Raw genomic sequence first — 17,720 nt, forward strand, 5'->3', positions numbered from 1 at the left:
ATAAAGTAGAAACTGGGCAAATTAACTGGCTAACTAGTTATATTCACCAAGGTGAGCACTCCTAATTAGGCAAGGCACAAATATAACAGCTTAAAAACATGAATGAGCTAAAAACACACGTTTAATCCATTTGTTAATTCTTCTTCTAATGTGAAATCTCAAAGCATTTACTCTTCAGAATTATTGATGTTGCCTAGAAAAGACATTCTCCTGACATTGGGAGCCCTAACTTTTCAGTGCATTTGATGAAAACTTGTGATAAGAATAGGCATAGTTAATAAATAATAAGCATGCGGTTTTACCCAATGGCCTAATTTTCATAAAACTGCCAACACCCTAACAAGAAACTATTGCCTTCTTTTTTTCTAAGAATTAACTTTTAGCTTCTCCTTGAGATCCATATGCAACAGTTTTAAATCCTTAGTGCAAAAAGCTCCCATCTCCAAATATCCATATCATTATTCTCTTATCCAACAGCATTCTTGAGTATGTCTATTAACATTTCCCCCACCTCTGGACCAGAAGGTACTTAGGGACAAGGTTTATTTTTGCATTCTTGACACTTATCATAATACCCAAGCAAATATTGTTATATACATACATACATACAAACTACTAAAATCTAGAGTCTTCAAAAAAGAATGTAAGGCAAAATTAATTAAGACTATTTACTTGGTGCTTACTGAAGCAAAAGGAAAAAGAATAGTTCTTACCTTTTGACTTTTAATTTGTTCTACTACAACCATCACAGAGGGAAAAAGGAGCTGGAACTGCAAAGTAGAGAATAATTAGGAGGATCTATAATCAAATACAAGGAAAAAAATTACTTCAGGAAATGCTTTTGTTTCTAAATAATCCCACTTAACAAAGATGGCAATACCATAGAGCAGCCAAGATCCAATATCTTTTTTATTTTTCATTTTTTTGTTAACCCTCACCCAAGGATATTTTTCCATTGACTTTTAGAGAGAGTGGAAGGGAGGGGGAGAGACAGAGAGAAACATCGATGTGAGAGAGACACATTGGTTGCCTCCTGCACGCGCCCCAGCCACGGCTGGGATTGAGCCTGCAACCAACTTATGGGAATCAAATCTGGGACCTTTCAGTCCCCAGGCTGATGCTCTATCCACTGAGCCAAACTGGCTAGGGCTAGATCCAATATCTTAAGGCAACTTGATATAGGATTAGTGGCAGATAGAGAACGGCAGATAGAAACAGTCTCTATTTCTGAGACTAGCAAAACTGTTAATATTGAGGTCAATTTAGAGCATTAACATCGGACATTAAGTTTTAACTAAATTTGGAGCTTTTCAAACAGTTCTGACCTAGGAAAGCATACAAAATATAAAATGCTGGGTTATTTTAATCCAGAAGGAAAAAAGTTCTAAAAAAATTTCACAAGTTGGATTATTTTAACAATATCAACAGATTCCAAGGCATTTTGTTACTTGAGCAGCATACCTGATCTAAGGAGTAATTGACATGTGATATGGAGAGATGGGGGTCAGCCAGGAACTGCAACAAGAAACACTGTGATTAGAGCTCCATACAAAATATCTCAAATCTGTTTGATCTATGAAAACCAGAATGAAATCTAAGAATGGGCTTAGTGTTAGTTTTAGGCTATTGAGAATTGATGATTTATAGAAGATAATTCTGATTTTCAGGTGATAATAAAATCAAAGCTAGGGCTCTTCTTACTCAGGAACCTTTGCCATGAGCTGCACGCCACTTTGATCATGGCTTGGACAATCACAGAGAATACACTGTACTCTCCAGCCATGTAGAAAATAGCTTACTCCTAACCACCTGAACATATCAAAAGGCATTTCAAATTCAAAAACATGCCCTAATCTTCTGTCCCAGAGGTGTTGTTCCCATATCTCCTCTCTCACCTCTTGTTCCAAATCAAGCAGTGCTTGTCGATAAGGCTGCAAAACGGAGTCCAGACCTGTGCAGAAGGCCCTGAGATAGATTCCATGTAATCCACCTTGGCCCTGCTGAGATGGATGGTGATCCTGAAATCAAACAAAGAGAAATCAGCTCTCAGCTCAGACCCTGAAAGCTGAAGACATTACCCTTTATTAGTGGCACTGTTTTTGCTTAAATAATTCCGTATCAAAGAAGTGCTTCAGCGAGAGGAAATCCCAACTGAAGAGACAGATTTTGAGTTCTGACCTTTTAAAATGTGGTATTTTAATTTTCCAAGCAGCCCAGATGTTACAATCAGGTGGTACTCTATACTGTTAGCGGGGACTTTTCTACAACTCAATTTTAACCTTATAAATTCCAGCTTAAATCCTTTTGGTGGTTTACCACTGTCCAGAATAATATTTAAACTCCCCTACATGGCATGCAATGACTTCTGCATTTTGGCCCTTACCTCTCTGCAAAATTATTTTACTGTGTGTGTTAAACTTCATATTCTCATTTCCAAACTACCCACAGGTCATCAAATGTGCCTTGCTTCTATTTCTTAGCCCTGTGAATTTGGATGTGTTCTACTTATAACTGTATATTCATCTTTTTTCTTCCTTTTTGTTAATCATCACCAGAGGATATTTTTTCCATTGATTTTTAGAGATAGGGAAAGAGAGAGAGAGAGATTGCTTCCCATATGTGCCCCTGGTCGGGGCTAGGGATCAAACCTCCAACCTAGGTACATGCCCTTGATTGGGAATTGAACCCTCGACCCTTCAGTGTGCAGGCTGACACTCTAAGCACTGAGACACACCAGCCAGGGCTGTATACTCATCTTTGGGAAAATACCTACTCTTCCTACAGGATCCAACTCGAGCACCTCTTCTCTGCAAAGCCATTCCTAACTTTCCTCAGGGAGTCAACAGCTTCCCCCTTTGTTGCTTTCATAGCATCTTTACTTAGTGCTGGAATTGTACTTTTGTCACTAGGCCAAAAGCTTCATGAAACAAGATCCCACATTTTATTCATCTTGGTATTTTAGCTCCTAGCACAGTTCTTTGAACACAAAGGGAAATACAGGGTATCCCCAAAAATGTATATACACTCTGAATAATTATTCAGATTATGAGACTGACGCGCTGCCTGCTGCGCTAAGAGGGCGCCACTCTGAATAATTATTAATTCCAATAGGTTAAATCTGAAAAGAAAGTAACATCAATTGAGTTATCAGCTGTTGAAATGTATATACATTTTTGGAGGGACACCTGTATTTACTGAATAAGTAAAATGACCTCAATCCTGTTCTAACATCCTTCTCTTGCCTAGTATGGCAACTCATCTGAACATGAATCTGATAGCCAACATGGGGAGTTCTAAGACTCTCACTAAGAGGCTATTTACAAATATGCTTGTCTTTCAGGAAATCTGCAATTTTTTGTAAGACCTTCTACAGTTTTATATGAGAAATTGTGGTTAACCGTTGACTAGAGGTCACAATGACTAGCCTCTATGGCTATGTACTAATTTGGGTAATCGGCCTCTGGTGGTGGTAGATACAAGAGCAGAATTCAGCAACAAATATGGTAGGAAGCTTGGGCTCAGGAATTATAAGGTACAGTGTAGCCAGAGGATGCTGCAAAGGATACTAGTAGTTCCTGGATGTAAATGTTTACAGCTATAATAAGAACAGCACTGGCACAGGGTGAAATAGACCAGATTGGCTTGCAACCAGTCAATTTTGTTTCGATCTTCTGTCACTCCAGATAACTGAATGCCTTCATTTATTACAAAATAAAAGAGAAAATGAGTATACTTTTTACTTTTCAAAAAAAAGAGGTGCCACTGACATGTTTAGAACTGGGAAAGTAGGAATTAACATATCATATAAGATGAAACCCACATAGTCACACGAATATAGAACAGATTTTTTTCTTTTAGGTGTTATATACAAAAAATCAATATTCTTAATATTAATAATGTACAGCTATATTATATTAATAATATAATTAATATAATAGTCTTAATATAGTTAATGTGATATAATTAATATAAAGAATGCATATTAATATAGATATAAAGTTTATCTATATCAATATATGTACAGATTCCAACTTCGATAATTAAGTGTACTCTCTTAATATGATCTCAAAGCAAACTAGCATCGATTAGATTTTAAACTCATATTTAGCTTATGTCTTTTCTCTGCAATAAATTCAGTTTAAGTGAACCGGAATCTCTGTCTCAGAGATTAAAACATAAGGCATTATCCTCCAACTCCTTTGCCCCACAGATTACCACCTGTGAACCCCTGGGAAAAAAGACATCTAGGAGAAGGGCTCCTGGTGACTAAGTGGGCTCAAATTTAAAAAAACAACAACAATAACAAAAATCAGAACCTAGCAGCCATTTCTGCACAGGGGCCTCTCACACAAACTGCACTTCCAAGGAAGCCTGAACTAAACTGCTTGCCTGCACTGTATTTCTGCCATCTGAGCCAGCCCTTACAAAAGGTTCCTATTTCAACCAATAGAATTGAGGCTTTCCCTATCCAGAGAGGTTCTATTCTGACCAATCAGGACAGTACCTTTTGGGCCAGTCGAATTGTGAGGATTCGGAGCTGTTATTTTCATGAAGATGGACCATCAGGGACCAGGGACAGGGTCTTCTGTCCTTATAAGCCAGCTCCCCTCTGGCTCAGAGAGCATACTTTCTTTAAAGGAAATTTTTTAAAAAGTATTTTTTAAATGTATATACATTTTTGGGGGGACACCTCTATTTATTGATTAATTATAGAGAGGAAGGGGAAGAGGGAGGGAGAGAAACATCCATTTGTTGTTCCACTTATTTATGCATTCATTGGTTGAAACTTTTTTTTTCTGTGTTCCACAACTTTATGAGGCTGAAATTTGAATTTCACATAATTTTCACACAATGTTATTCTTTTGATTTTTTTTTTGTTTAAAGTATTACATGTTTCTTTTTTTCCCTTATTAAAACCCCCTAGCCACTCCCATCCCCGAGGTTAAGCCCCCACCACCCCAGTGTCTGTGTCCATCGGTCATGCTAATATGCATGCATACAAATCCTTTGGTTGATCTCTAACCCCTCCTCCCCTGCCTTCTCCCTGAGGTTGGACAGTCTGCTTAGTCAGCAGTGGTTCTCAACCTTCTGGCCCTTTAAATACAGTACCTCATGTTGTGACCCAACAATAAAATTATTTCATTGCTACTTCATAACTGTAATGTTGCTACTGTTATGAATCGTAATGTAAATATCTGATATGCAGGATGGTCTTAGGTGACCCCTGAAAGGTTCATTCGACCACCAAAGGGGTCGCGACCCACAGGTTCAGAACCGCTGGCTTAGTGCCACCTTGTCTCTGGATCCATTTTTGTTCATCAGTTTATGTTGATCATTATATCCTACATATGAGTGAGATCATGTGGTATTTATCTTTCTCCGACTGGCTTATTTTGCTTAGCATAATGCTCTCCAGTGCCATCCATGCTGTTGCAAATGGCAATAATTCCTTCTTTTTTACCGCAGCATAGTATTCCATTGTGTAGATGAACCACAGTTTTTTAATACACTCATCTGTAGGTGGGCACTTAGGCTGTTTCCAAATCTTAGCTATGGTGAGTTGTGCTGCTATGAATATAGGGGTGCATATATCCTTTCTGATTGGTGTTTCTGATTTCTTGGGATATATTCCTAGAAGTGGGATTACTGGGTCAAATGGGAGTTCCATTTTTAACTTTCTGAGGAAACTCCATACTGTTCTCCACAGTGGCTGCATCAGTCTGCATCCCCACCAGCAGTGCACGAGGGTTCCTTTTTACCACATCCTGGCCAGCACTTGTTGTTTTTTGATTTGTTGATGATAGCCATTCTGACAGGTGTGAGATGGTACCTCATTGTCGTTTTGATTTGCATCTCTCAGATGATTAGTGACTTTGAGCATGTTTTCATATGTCTCTTGGCTTTCTGTATGTCCTCTTTTGAAAAGTGTCTATTTAGGTCCTTTGCCCCTTTTTTGATTGGATTGTTTATCTTCCTTTTGTTAAGTTGTATGAGTTTCCTGTAAATTTTGGAGATTAAACCCTTATCTGAAATAGCATTGGCAAATATGTTCTCCCATGCAGTGGTCTTTCTTGTTGTTTTGTTGATGGCTTTTTTGTTGTTGTTGTTGTTGCTGTGCAGCTTTTTATTTTGATGTAGTCCTATTTGTTTATTTTCTCCCTAGTTTCCATTGCCCTAGGACAGAGATGGTGAACCTTTTGAGCTTGGCGTGTCAGCATTTTGAAAAACCCTAACTTAACTCTGGTGCCGTGTCACATATAGAAATTTTTTGATATTTGCAACCATAGTAAAACAAAGACTTACATTTTTGATATTTATTTTATATATTTAAATGCCATTTAACAAAGAAAAATCAACCAAAAAAATGAGTTCGCGTGTCAGAGGTTCGCCATCACTGCCCTAGGAGCTGTATCAGTAAAGATATTGCTACAACATATGTCTGATATTTTGCTGCCTATGGATTCTTCTAAGATTTTTACGGTTTCCTGTCATACATTTAAGTCCTTTACCCATTTTGAGTTTGATTTTGTGTATGGTGTAAGTTGGTGGTCTAGTTCCAATTTTTTCCATATATCTGACCAATTTTCCCAGAACCATTTATTGAAGAGACTATATTGACTCCATTGTATGCTCTTGCCTCCTTTGTCAAATATTAATTGAGCATAATGGCTTGGGTCAATTTCTGGAGTCTCTGTTCTGTTCCATTGGTCTATATATCTGTTCTTGTACCAGTACCAGGCAATTTTGAGAACTGTGGCTTTGTAACATAGCTTGATATCTGGCATTATGATCCTTTCAACTTTGGTCTTCTTTCTCAGGATTGTTGTGGCTATTTGGGGTCTTTTTTTATTCCAGATGAATTTTTGGAGACTATGTTCTATGTTCTGTGAAATATGCCGTTGATATTTCAATGGGGATTGCATTAAATCTATAAATTGCTTTGGATAGTATGGACATTTTAATGATGTTGATTCTACCAATCCATGAACACAGTATGTTCTTCTATTTATGTCTTCCTCTATCTCTTTTTTCAATGTTCTGTAGTTTTCCAGGTACAGGACTTTTAGCTCCTTAGTTAACTTTATTCCTAGGTATCTTAATTTTTTTTGATGCAATGGTAAATGGCATTTTTTTTTTTTTTTTAGTTTCCCTTTCTGTGAGTTCATTGTTGGTGTATAAAAAAGCCATAAATTTTTGGGTGTTGATTTTGTATCCTGCTACATTGCCAAATTCATTTATTAAGTCTAGTAGTTTTTTTATGGGGTCTTTGGGGTTTTCTATAAACAATATCATGTCATCTGCAAATAAGGACAGTTTTACTTCCTCTTTGCCAATTTGGATGCCTTTTATTTCTTCTTCTTGTCTGATTGCTATGGCTAGCACTTCCAGTACTACGTCGAACAGGAGTGGTGAAAGTGGGCATCCCTGTCTTGTTCCTGTTCTTAGGGGAAATGGGTTCAGTTTTTGCCATTGAGTATGATGTTGGCTGTAGGTTTGTCATATAAGGCTTTTATTATGTTGAGGTATGATCCCTCTATTCCCACTTTGCTGAGAGTTTTTATCAAGAAAGAGTGTTGGATTTTGTCAAATGCTTTTTCTGCATCGATTGATATGATTATCTGATTTTTGTCTCTCAGTTTGTTTATGTGATGTATCACATTAATTGATTTGCAGATATTGTACCATCCTTACATCCCCGGAGTAAATCCCACTTGATCATGGTGTATGATCTTTCTAATGTAATGCTGGATCCAATTTGCTAGAATTTTGTTGAGGATTTTAGCTTCTATATTCATAATGAATATTGGTCTATAGTTCTCTTTCTTTGTGGTGTCTTTATCTGGTTTTGGAATTAGGGTAATGCTGGCTTCATAGAGAGAGCTTGGACGTGTGCCGTCCTCTTGAATTTTTTGAAATAGTCTGAGGAGGATAAATTTTAGTTCTTCTCTGAATGCTTGGTAGAACTCCCTTGTAAAGCTGTCCGGACCAGGGCTTTTGTTTGCTGGAAGATTTTTGATTACTGTTTCAATTTCTTTGGTAGTTATTGATCTATTAAGATTTTTTTATTCTTCCTGATTGAGTTTTGGAAGCTTGTATTTTTCTAAGAATATGTCCATTTCATCTAGGTTGTCTAGTTTGTTGGAATAGAGTTGTTCATAGTATTTTTTCACAATCCTTTGTATTTCTGTGGGGTCGGTTGTTACTTCACCTCTTTCATTTTTTATTTTGTTTACTTGGGTCCTCTCTCTTTACTTCTTGATGAGCCTGGCTAGAGGTTCATCAATCTTTTTTATCCTTTCAAAGAACCAGCTCTTGGTTTCATTGATCTTTTGTATTGTTTTTTGGTCTCTATGCCATTTATTTTCACTCTGATCTTTATTATTTCCTTCCTTCTGCTTACTCTGGGTTTTTCTTGTTGCTGTCTTTCTAATTTTTTGAGTTATAGAGTGAGATAATTTATTACCTTTTTTTATTGTTTTTTTTTAGGTAGGACTGTAGAGCTATGAACTTCCTTCTCAAGACTGCTTTCACTGTGTCCCATAAATTTTGGATTGTTTTGTTTTCACTGTCATTTGTTGTCAGGATGCTTTTTATTTCTTATTTGATCTCTTTGGTAACCCAATCATTATTTAATAGCATGCTATTTAGCCTCCAAGTGTTTGATTTTTTTTCATTGTTTTTATTGTAGTTGATTTCTAATTTTATGCCATTGTGGTCTGAGAAGATGCTTGATCTGAATTCTATCTTCTTGAATTTGAAGAGACTTTGCCTGTGTCCCAATATGTAGTCTATCTTTGAAAATGTCCCATGTGCACTTGAGAAGAATGTATATTCTCCAGCTTTGGGATGAGATGTTCTGAAGATGTCAATCAAGTCTATCTGATCTAGTGAGTCATTTAGGATTGATGTTTCCTTGCTGATTTTTCATTTAGAGAATTTATCCAGTGGTGTCAATAGGATATTAAAAACCCCTACTATGACTGTATTGATGTCAATCTCTCCCTTGATATCTCCCAGAAGTTTTTTTTATGTATTTGGGTGCTCCTGCATTGGGTGCATATATGTTTACCAGAGTTATATCCTCTTGTTGAATTGCTCCCTTTAGTATTATGAAGTGGGCTTCCTTATCTCTTGTTATGGCCTTTACTTTGAGGTCTAATTTGTCAGATATAAGTATTGCTGCCCCAGTATTTTTTCATTTCCATTAGCCTGAAAAATTTTTTTCTAACCCTTCACTATTAGTCTGTGTGAGTCCTTTGTTCTGAGGTGGGTCATGTTTTCTTATCCATTCAGCTACCCTATGTCTTTTGGTTGGAGCATTTAATCCAATTACATTTAAGGTTATTATTGACAGGTACTTGTTTGTTGCCATTTTTATTCTTTATGCCTGTGTTCCTTCTTCCCTTCCTATTTCTTTTTACAACCGTCCCTTTACAATACAACACTTGCATTGCTGGTTTGGTGGTAATGACCTCCCTTAGCCCTTTTTTGTCTGTGAAGCTCCTGATTACACCTTCAATTTTGAATGAGAACCTTGCTAGGTATAGTATTCTTGGATTTAGTCCCTTGCTTTGCATCACTTTGTATATTTCATTCCATTCCCTTCTGGCCTGATGTGTTTCTGTTGAGAAATCAGTTGATAGTCTGATGGGAGATCCCTTGTAGGTAACTTTCTGTCTCTCTCTGGCAGCCTTTAAGATTCTTACTTTGTCATTGGTGCTTGCCAATTTAATTATGATGTCTTTTTGGGTTCATCATGTTTGGGACTCTGAGCTTCTTGGACTTGTGTGAGTTTTTTCTTCCCAATATCAGGGAAGTTTTCTGTCATTATTTCTTACAGGTTTTCTATTCCTTATTCAGTTTCCTTTCCTTCTGCCACCCCTATTATGCGGATTGTTTTGTTTCATGTTGTCCCAAAGCTCCCTTAGGCTCTCCTGTTTTTTTTAAGTTTTTTTCCCCAGTTGCTGCTCTGCTTGGGTGTTTTTTCCTACCTTATCTCTAGCTCACTGATGTGGTCCTCAGCTTCTTCTAGTCTACTGTTGATGCTTTCTACTGAGTTCTTTATTGCAGCTATGTCATTCTTCATTTCTCCTTGGTTCTTCTTCATTTCCTCTTGATTCTTACACATGTTGTTGAATTTGTTTTCCATCCTTTTCAGCATCCTTATGACCATTGCTCTGAATTCTTTCTCTGACAAATTGCTTGCCTCCATTTCATTTACTTCCTTTTCCGGTGATTCCTCCTTTTCTTTTGTGTGGGGACTGTTTCTTTGTCTCCCCATTTTCACTCCTTTCAGGGTGTCTGATTATGTGGCTCACTCTCTACCACGTTGACCAAAAGGCACAAAATACAACTCAACAAGACATGACACAGAGGGAACCAAAAATGAATATATTTGGAAGACCAATAACTCCAACTAAAGGTGACCACCAGAGAAAAGAGAATTAGGGGAGAAAAAAAGAGCACAAAAATGATATTGAGAAAAGGAAAAAAGGTAAGAGAGAAAAGAAAATGAAGAAAAAAGGGGAAAGAAAAAATAAAAAAGAGAAGAAAGAAAGAAAAAAAATATATATATATATATTGTATATGGGGAGAAAACTCCACAAACCAAGAACTAAACCAAAAAATGCAAACAACAAACCCCCAGAAAAAAAACCAAAAAAAACAAAATGAGGAGAGCGGAATCTGAAGAGACAGAGCTTGTTTCCAGAATGTAAGATAAAGGAATTGAATGAATGGGGGAATGGCCACGACTCAGTATAGAAGAGGTAGAAAGAGAATGAGTTTATAAGAAGAAAAGTAAAAAACAAAATAATCAATTAAAAAAATAATTAAAAAATAATAGTAATTAAAATATATGTTTAAAAAATATATAAATTTATATAAAAAATTTCCCCTTTCTTTAATCTATCTATCTATATATTCATTTATTTTTAAAAAAGGAGAATAGAGTAGGCAGCAGATAGGCCTGAGTTTGGTGAGTGAAACTAACTAAGCTATTAGAAGATAACAAGCAAGGAGAGGAAAAACAAAAGCATAAAATAACAAAAACAAAAAAACAAACTAACAAACTATCAAACAAGCTACAACAAGAAAAAAAATTGGCTAGCAAAATGAAAAGAGAAGGGTGCATGAACTTGGAGCAGGGGAGAGGAAATTAGATATGAGTAAGCCAATAGAGGCTACTGTAATAGTAATGCGTCAATAAAGCAGATAAAGAAGATCAATTTTTAGCAAGGAGTAAAATGAAAAGAGAGAGAAAATCTAAAGCAGGAATAGGAAAAGAGAAACAGGATGAAAAAGGGTGAAGTTAGGAAGAAATGGTTGGCATAAAGGAAAAATGAGATATAGTAATGATAAAAAAAATATAGAATGTAGAACACTAATCTAAAAAACAAAACAACAAAGATAATAATAATAATAATAATAAAATAAAGAAAAAATTTTTTTCCTTCTTCACCACACCCCAAAGTTAAAAAAAAAGTGAAGTATTGAAGTTTATTCGCTTCAACTGAATATTTAATGTCCCATGGGGGCTGGTCTAAGACCCCTCTCCACTGTTCTGTCTGCCATGTCACAGCTTCCACAAAACCACCTTCCCCTGCACTGCAGCCATGGTGAATGTTTGTAATTGAAAGACCCTGGGTTTAGTGAGTAAAAGCAAGGAGAATATAAAGACAGCAATCACGCTGCTGTGCGTTTCTCTTCCCGCTGGCACTGCATGGCCAGTGCAGAACTTCAGGCTGCCTTCCTGGGTGCAGCCTCCCACGGCTGTGGGCTTAGGTCTAGAGTCCCCCACTGCCAGCAGCCCTGTGTACACCATTCCACAGTCCAGCGCCACCCTTGTCCCTAAGGGACGTGGTGTTGGTTCGGTGTAGTCCAGGCTGCATGTGTTTCTCCCTCCAGCCCAGGTCCCTGATCCCACCAGTTTCCCGGCTAGCTCTGACCTTTCTATCCACGAATTGCCTCTCCAGCTGTGTTTACTTTGCCAATTCCTGGTGGATGTTATTCAATTCAGCTGTTTCTCATATCTGCTCCGTGAGAAGGCGCCGGACCCATCCATCTATTTGGCCACCATTTTGTCTCCCCCTGGACAAACTTTTTAGGAGCCCATGGCCAGGGAGGTTGGAGTCTTGGTGTAACATGGGTTTGAAGCCGTGGCAGCTGGTTCCTGACCGGTGTGGCTGTAGGGTCCCAGGTAGTGTTCGAGGTCTCCCCAGGTATTGGTTGATTCTTATATGTGCCCTGACACCAGGATCGAACTTACAACCCTGATGTATCAGGACGACACTCTAAGCAACTGAGCTACACAGCCAGGGTGAGCACACTTTCCCTATCTTTCTTCTTCTTCTTCTTCCTCTTCCTCTTCCTCTTCCTCCTCCTCCTCCTTCTTTTTTTTTTTTTTTTGTTAATCTTCACCCGAGGGTATTTTTCCATTGATTTTTTGTTTAGGGAGAGTGGAAGACAGAGAGAAACATTGATATGAGAGAAACACATCAATTGGTTGCCTCCTGCATGGGTCCCAACCAGGGCCTGAGCCAGGGAGGAGCCCACAACCAAAGTACTTGCCCTTGACTAGAATCAAACCCTGGACCCTTTGGTCTGCAGGCCAATGCTTTATCCACTGAGCCAAACCACCTAGGGCTACACTTTCTCCTTCCACAAAGACTGAAGACACCAAAGATGTCTTGGCAGAGTAGAGTGGAACCAACCAGAGCAATGACCACTGAGGAGCAGAGCTGTCTAACCGCAGAAGGGCCAGGCCCCAGGGCTGTTCTATAGCTGTGCGGCTATCACAGCTGTGCTGTATCACAAATGAGCTGATGGCACTGAATAGTTTCCTTCTTCACCACACCCCAAATTGGGGATTCTTGTTGGCACTGAATTGGTGCCAATGACCATCAGTTGACACACCAAAGGCCTGATACCCAATTTATATAATAGAGGCCAGAGGGTATTGACTATGTTATTTCAGAAAAGCATCCTTCTACTTCCTTTGTAGAAGTCCCCACCTTTCCCCTCAACCAGAATCATTCTTTCAACTGGAAAATAGTCATCACTGAATCAGTCACACAATATATATTTTCAGAAAGGAAGGAAGAGGGAGAAATAAAAACATCAATGATGAGAATCATTGATTGGCTGCCTCCTGCATGCCCCCTACTGGGATCAAACCCACAACTTGAGCCTGTGTCCTGACCGGGAATCAAACCATGAACTCCTGGTTTATAGGTCCATGCTCAACCACTGAGCCACACCAGTCAGGCGATTTGGCAGTCTTTTTACTTACCATTGACAAGAATTACAGATTGTTAAAAATAAAGAGAACTTTAAAATATCTCTTTCAAAAAATTTGAGTGCCTACTACATACCAGGTATTTCCCATGAATTACCTTGTTTAATCTTCACAACCCTATGAGATACTTACTATCTATTACCCCCATTTTATAGATAAGGAAACAGGGCCTTAGTTACTGAGCATTAGGTTACTGCTGAGCAGTCTATGGTCAGTGAATGATGGTGTGGGGCACAAAACCTTGACCTCTACATTGTATCGATTTGCAATTAATTCATAATAATGGATAATATTTATTAAGTATTTACTATGTGCCAAGCACCTTTTTTGGTTTAACTCTTATTTACAAATTTAAAAAATGAAGCTCAAAGATTTTAGTTGCTTGCCTCAACATGACTAAGTTAGTGAGAAGCAGAGTGTCAAAGGAATTTGAAATAATACTTCATGTTTTCACCTCTGGAATTGGAACTCTGGTCCAGCTCAAAATTTGATTCAGGTCTTCTAAAACTCAGGCAAAACGTATGTGCTCTTACACCAATCTGCCTAATTAATCCTTGTGTATATTTTCCCCTTGTGTAAGGTGCAGTCCCCTGGCCTTCACCTGAGTAATTGCAGTGATGAGAAATTCATAACTTCTTATGACTTATTTCACATGAATTACCAGTGGATTCACTGAAAGCTTAACATAGCTCCCGCCCTCTGGAGGTGTACATTCCCTGAGAACAGCAACCTACCTGTTGCTGCACATGGCCTGTGTACTGTTCAATGAACTCGGTGAAGCGAATATAGTCTGTGCCCAGGCGGCAGAGTCGATTCAGGACACTTGTTTCACTGGGATGGAGAAACGGGAAGTCCTGTGACACCTGGGGGAGAGGAAGGAAGCACTGAAAACACTGATGCTTGTGATTCACTGCATGCCAGTCTTTGAGGTGCTTCAAATGCTCCGTATTATTTAGTGTTTCCTTTCTCAAGATGCCCATTTAAAATTAGCTGAGTTCTGGATAACAAAAGTATTTCCAAACCACTACAAAGGTGCTGTTTCCCACCCCAACCTAATAAATTCTTTACTTGAATAAGTGGTAACACATGGTAAAGAATTCAAACATGAATTCAAAAAAGAATACAAAATGGTGTATGTTAAAAATAAGTCAACCTCCTCTCAGAGGTAGTTACTATACCTTATGCAATATTTCAGGCATGGTCTTTAAAGATAGGAGTTTTTTACTTGGTTGCAACAAAGTTGTCTTTAGCGAAGTGTTTAGCAAACTTCAGGGGTTTCTCAAACACATTCTTAGGACTTAGAAATTCTCTATGCAATTTTAAATCATGTTTTCATTTCAATAAAAATGTAAATAAATGTAGCATACTGTAACCTGTAAAGCAACTTTGTAACTGGGCATATACATTTAGTATACATATTTTTATTTTTAATTTAAATGATAGCCTAGTACGCTATATAAGGTTACACAGCAGTTCAAGTAGAAAAAAGTAGTGGGAGAATGTATTCATTCAACCAACATTTTCAAAATAAATTGAGGCAAAATATACATAAGAGTGACAATTTTAGCCATTTTAAAGTGTGCAGTTCTTGGCATTAAGTGCATTCACATTGTTGTGCAACCTCACCACCATCCATCCATCTCCAGAACATTTTCATTTTCCTAAACTGATACTCTGTACCCATGTATAAAGACTCCCCATTCTCCCTCCCCACAGCCCCAGGCAATCACCCTTCTATTTCCTATCTCTAGGAATTTGACTACTCTAAGTACCTCTAATAAGTGGAATCATATGATATTTCTGCTTTGTGACTGACTTATTTCACTTAGTAGTGTCTCCAAGTTTCATCCATACAGTAGCATGTGTCAGAATTTCTCTGTCACTTCTCTCTCTCTCTCTGTCTCTCTCTCTCTCTCTCTATATATATATACATACACACACACACACACACTACATTTTGTTTATCTGTTCATGGACACCTGAGTTGCTTCTACCTTTAGGCTATTCTGAATAATACTGCTATGAACATGGGTGTACAAATATCTGTTCAAGTCCCTGCTTTCATTTCTTTTGGGTATATACCCAGAAGTAAAATTATTACATGTGAATAACATGTACCAAGGACACAGCAAGTACTCAATACATATAAGCAATTTTTTAAAATTATTAGGACAGTTCTACCTAGTTATCAAGTGATACTCCCATTAAAACTGGCATTTTGAGCAGTGATTTTTGGCACAGTTTTAGAAAAGTTGAAGGTCTAATATTCTAAAATAGCAAACAATACCAAAACAGTTATTGATACCGTTTGGTACAACCCAGTAATATGAACAGACATTCTCTACATTAGAATAGCCATATCTGTAGCAAAGTCATTCAAACTCAATGTTGGTAATTTGGTTTCAGCAAAACAACAGTATATGTCACATTACATCAGTGGTTCCCAATGAGGGGCACTTTTGCCTCCTAAGGGACATTTGGTAATGGCTGGAGCTATGTTTAGTTGTCATAACTCAGGGGGTATTACTGGCCTCTAGTGAGGAGAGACCATGTGTGCTGCTAAATATGCCACAATGCAAAGGACAGCCCCCACAACAAAGAATTATACACTCCAAAATGTCAATAATACCAATGTTAATTTCAATGATCAATTTGTTAGTTCTGTTTACTTTGTAAAAAATATCTACACTAATAAAAGAGAAAGATGCAAATTGACCATACCTTCGCCATGCCCACCAGCCAATCAGGTGTGAGTATGCAAATTAACCTCATCACCTCAGTGGAGACTGACAGCAGGGAGGAGGCATCTCCCAGCACAGCTCCGCCTGCTTGGCCATTAATGGGGCGACCAGGGAGCAGGCAAGCGCTGCAGCGACCAGGGAGCAGGCAAGCCTGGCTGGCAGGCAGCTCCCGCAGAGAGCAGAGAACCACAGGGAGCGGGCCTAAGCCATCAGTAGAACATCCCCTGAGGGCTCCCAGATTGGAAAGGGTGAAGGTCAGGCTGAGGGACACACACACACACACACACACACACGAATTTCGTGTACCGGGGCTCTAGTTTGGTTATAAGAACAATATGCTTGAGTTTGTATTTAGCTTAGCATGTATATATACTCAATATTACAATAAGATGATTTTCATCCATAGTGGGCATTTCTGAATATTTTTCCCTTTATTCAAATGTGAAAATCATTGTTCTGCAGAAAGTATGCAATGGCTGGTTTTGGTGGCCTTTTCTTGCACAATATCTGAACACCTACTCTGAGGCAGAAACGGTGCTAGATACTCCTGGTACATCTCTGAAGATCACAGTGGTCTTTGCCCTCATGGGCAATCTATGAGGGAGAAAGACTGGAAAGTCCTAAAAGGGAAATAAACAAATTGCTTGGATAGAGAAGAATGGCATAGGGAGGATAGTTAAAGAGATGGTCAGAAAAAGTTTTTCTGAGGAGGTGACTTTAAAGCTGAGACCTTAAAGAGGAAAATAGCTGATTGAGACTTTTTTATAAGAAAGGAAGGCAGCTATCTTTCCTATACTGCTTATCTTTTTACTTCAGGTCATAAAGCACCCACAAATACTCCAGTACATTTTCCTCCTATATGCCTGGCATTGTGCTAGTTTTACAAGGGAAAATTAATAGTAACCAGAGGAACTGCTTTGATTTATAGGTTGTATAGACTAAGAATGTTTATTTTTCTGCTCCTCCCCAGCTATACTGCCAGTTCTCACAGGAATAGGCATGACTGTCATCAAGCAAAGCTATATACAAATCTCGCTAATACCAGGACTAGCCACCATGAAATTCTGAGCTTCAGATTGCTCACTTGTCACCTGGAGCTAACAACACCTAGTTACTAACTTACTGACAGGGTGGGGTAACATTACTGGAAGCAGGAGCAGGAAGGAGTAGTTGAGACACTGGAGCCAGACAGACCTGGGTTCAAGACCACGCTTGCTAATTACTAGCTGCGTGACACAGGGAGCTAATCTGTGATATGAAGGTGGGTGGTTAAGATTGAATTAGATAATGCATATAGCACATAGCCTCTCCTCCTCATACATTCCTGGTTACACGAAGGCCTCCTTCCAAATTCTCCTAGTGCTGAATTTCCTGAGAAAGGAGCCTTGACAGAAACACATTCATTTTTTCATTCAACAAACTGGCTGAACTCTTGTATGTTAAACGCTATGTAAAACAAAACAAAACACACACACACACACACCCCAAAACAAAAACAAACCCCAAAACGTTATGTAGTTGGTCTAGCTTTCAAAATTTAAAAGAGTGCAAGCGTGAAATGGGAGAAAATGCCTCCCTCGCTTTCACATCCAGCTCCCCAGAAACTCTCGCTCAAATCTCAATTTTAGGCCGATGGGGGTCTCTCTCCCCCTTCCCCACGGCGGGGCCATTACGGGCCGGCC

General features: G+C 38.5%; 1 protein-coding gene across 2 annotated transcripts in view; it reads right to left on the minus strand.

Annotated features, from left to right (window-relative positions):
• The window catches only part of TUBGCP4 (tubulin gamma complex component 4), a 50,974-nt gene that overhangs the window by 32,751 nt on the left and 503 nt on the right, over positions 1 to 17,720 (minus strand). The window contains exons 2-5 of one of the 2 annotated variants that reach the window (XM_070424053.1): positions 14,032 to 14,160; positions 1,896 to 2,018; positions 1,462 to 1,515; positions 714 to 770 (exon numbers count right to left, since the gene is read on the minus strand). In XM_070424053.1, coding sequence (XP_070280154.1) covers positions 714 to 770; positions 1,462 to 1,515; positions 1,896 to 2,018; positions 14,032 to 14,160 — 363 coding nt within the window. Of the gene's footprint in view, positions 1 to 713; positions 771 to 1,461; positions 1,516 to 1,848; positions 2,019 to 14,031; positions 14,161 to 17,720 lie in introns of those variants that run through there. The other variant, XM_070424060.1, reaches the window with a different exon arrangement.

This window comes from Myotis yumanensis, unplaced genomic scaffold, assembly GCF_028538775.1.
Source record: "Myotis yumanensis isolate MYYU_CA2020_CCGP unplaced genomic scaffold, mMyoYum1.0.hap1 SCAF_1, whole genome shotgun sequence".
In the NCBI taxonomy this organism is placed as follows: Eukaryota; Metazoa; Chordata; class Mammalia; order Chiroptera; family Vespertilionidae; genus Myotis; species Myotis yumanensis.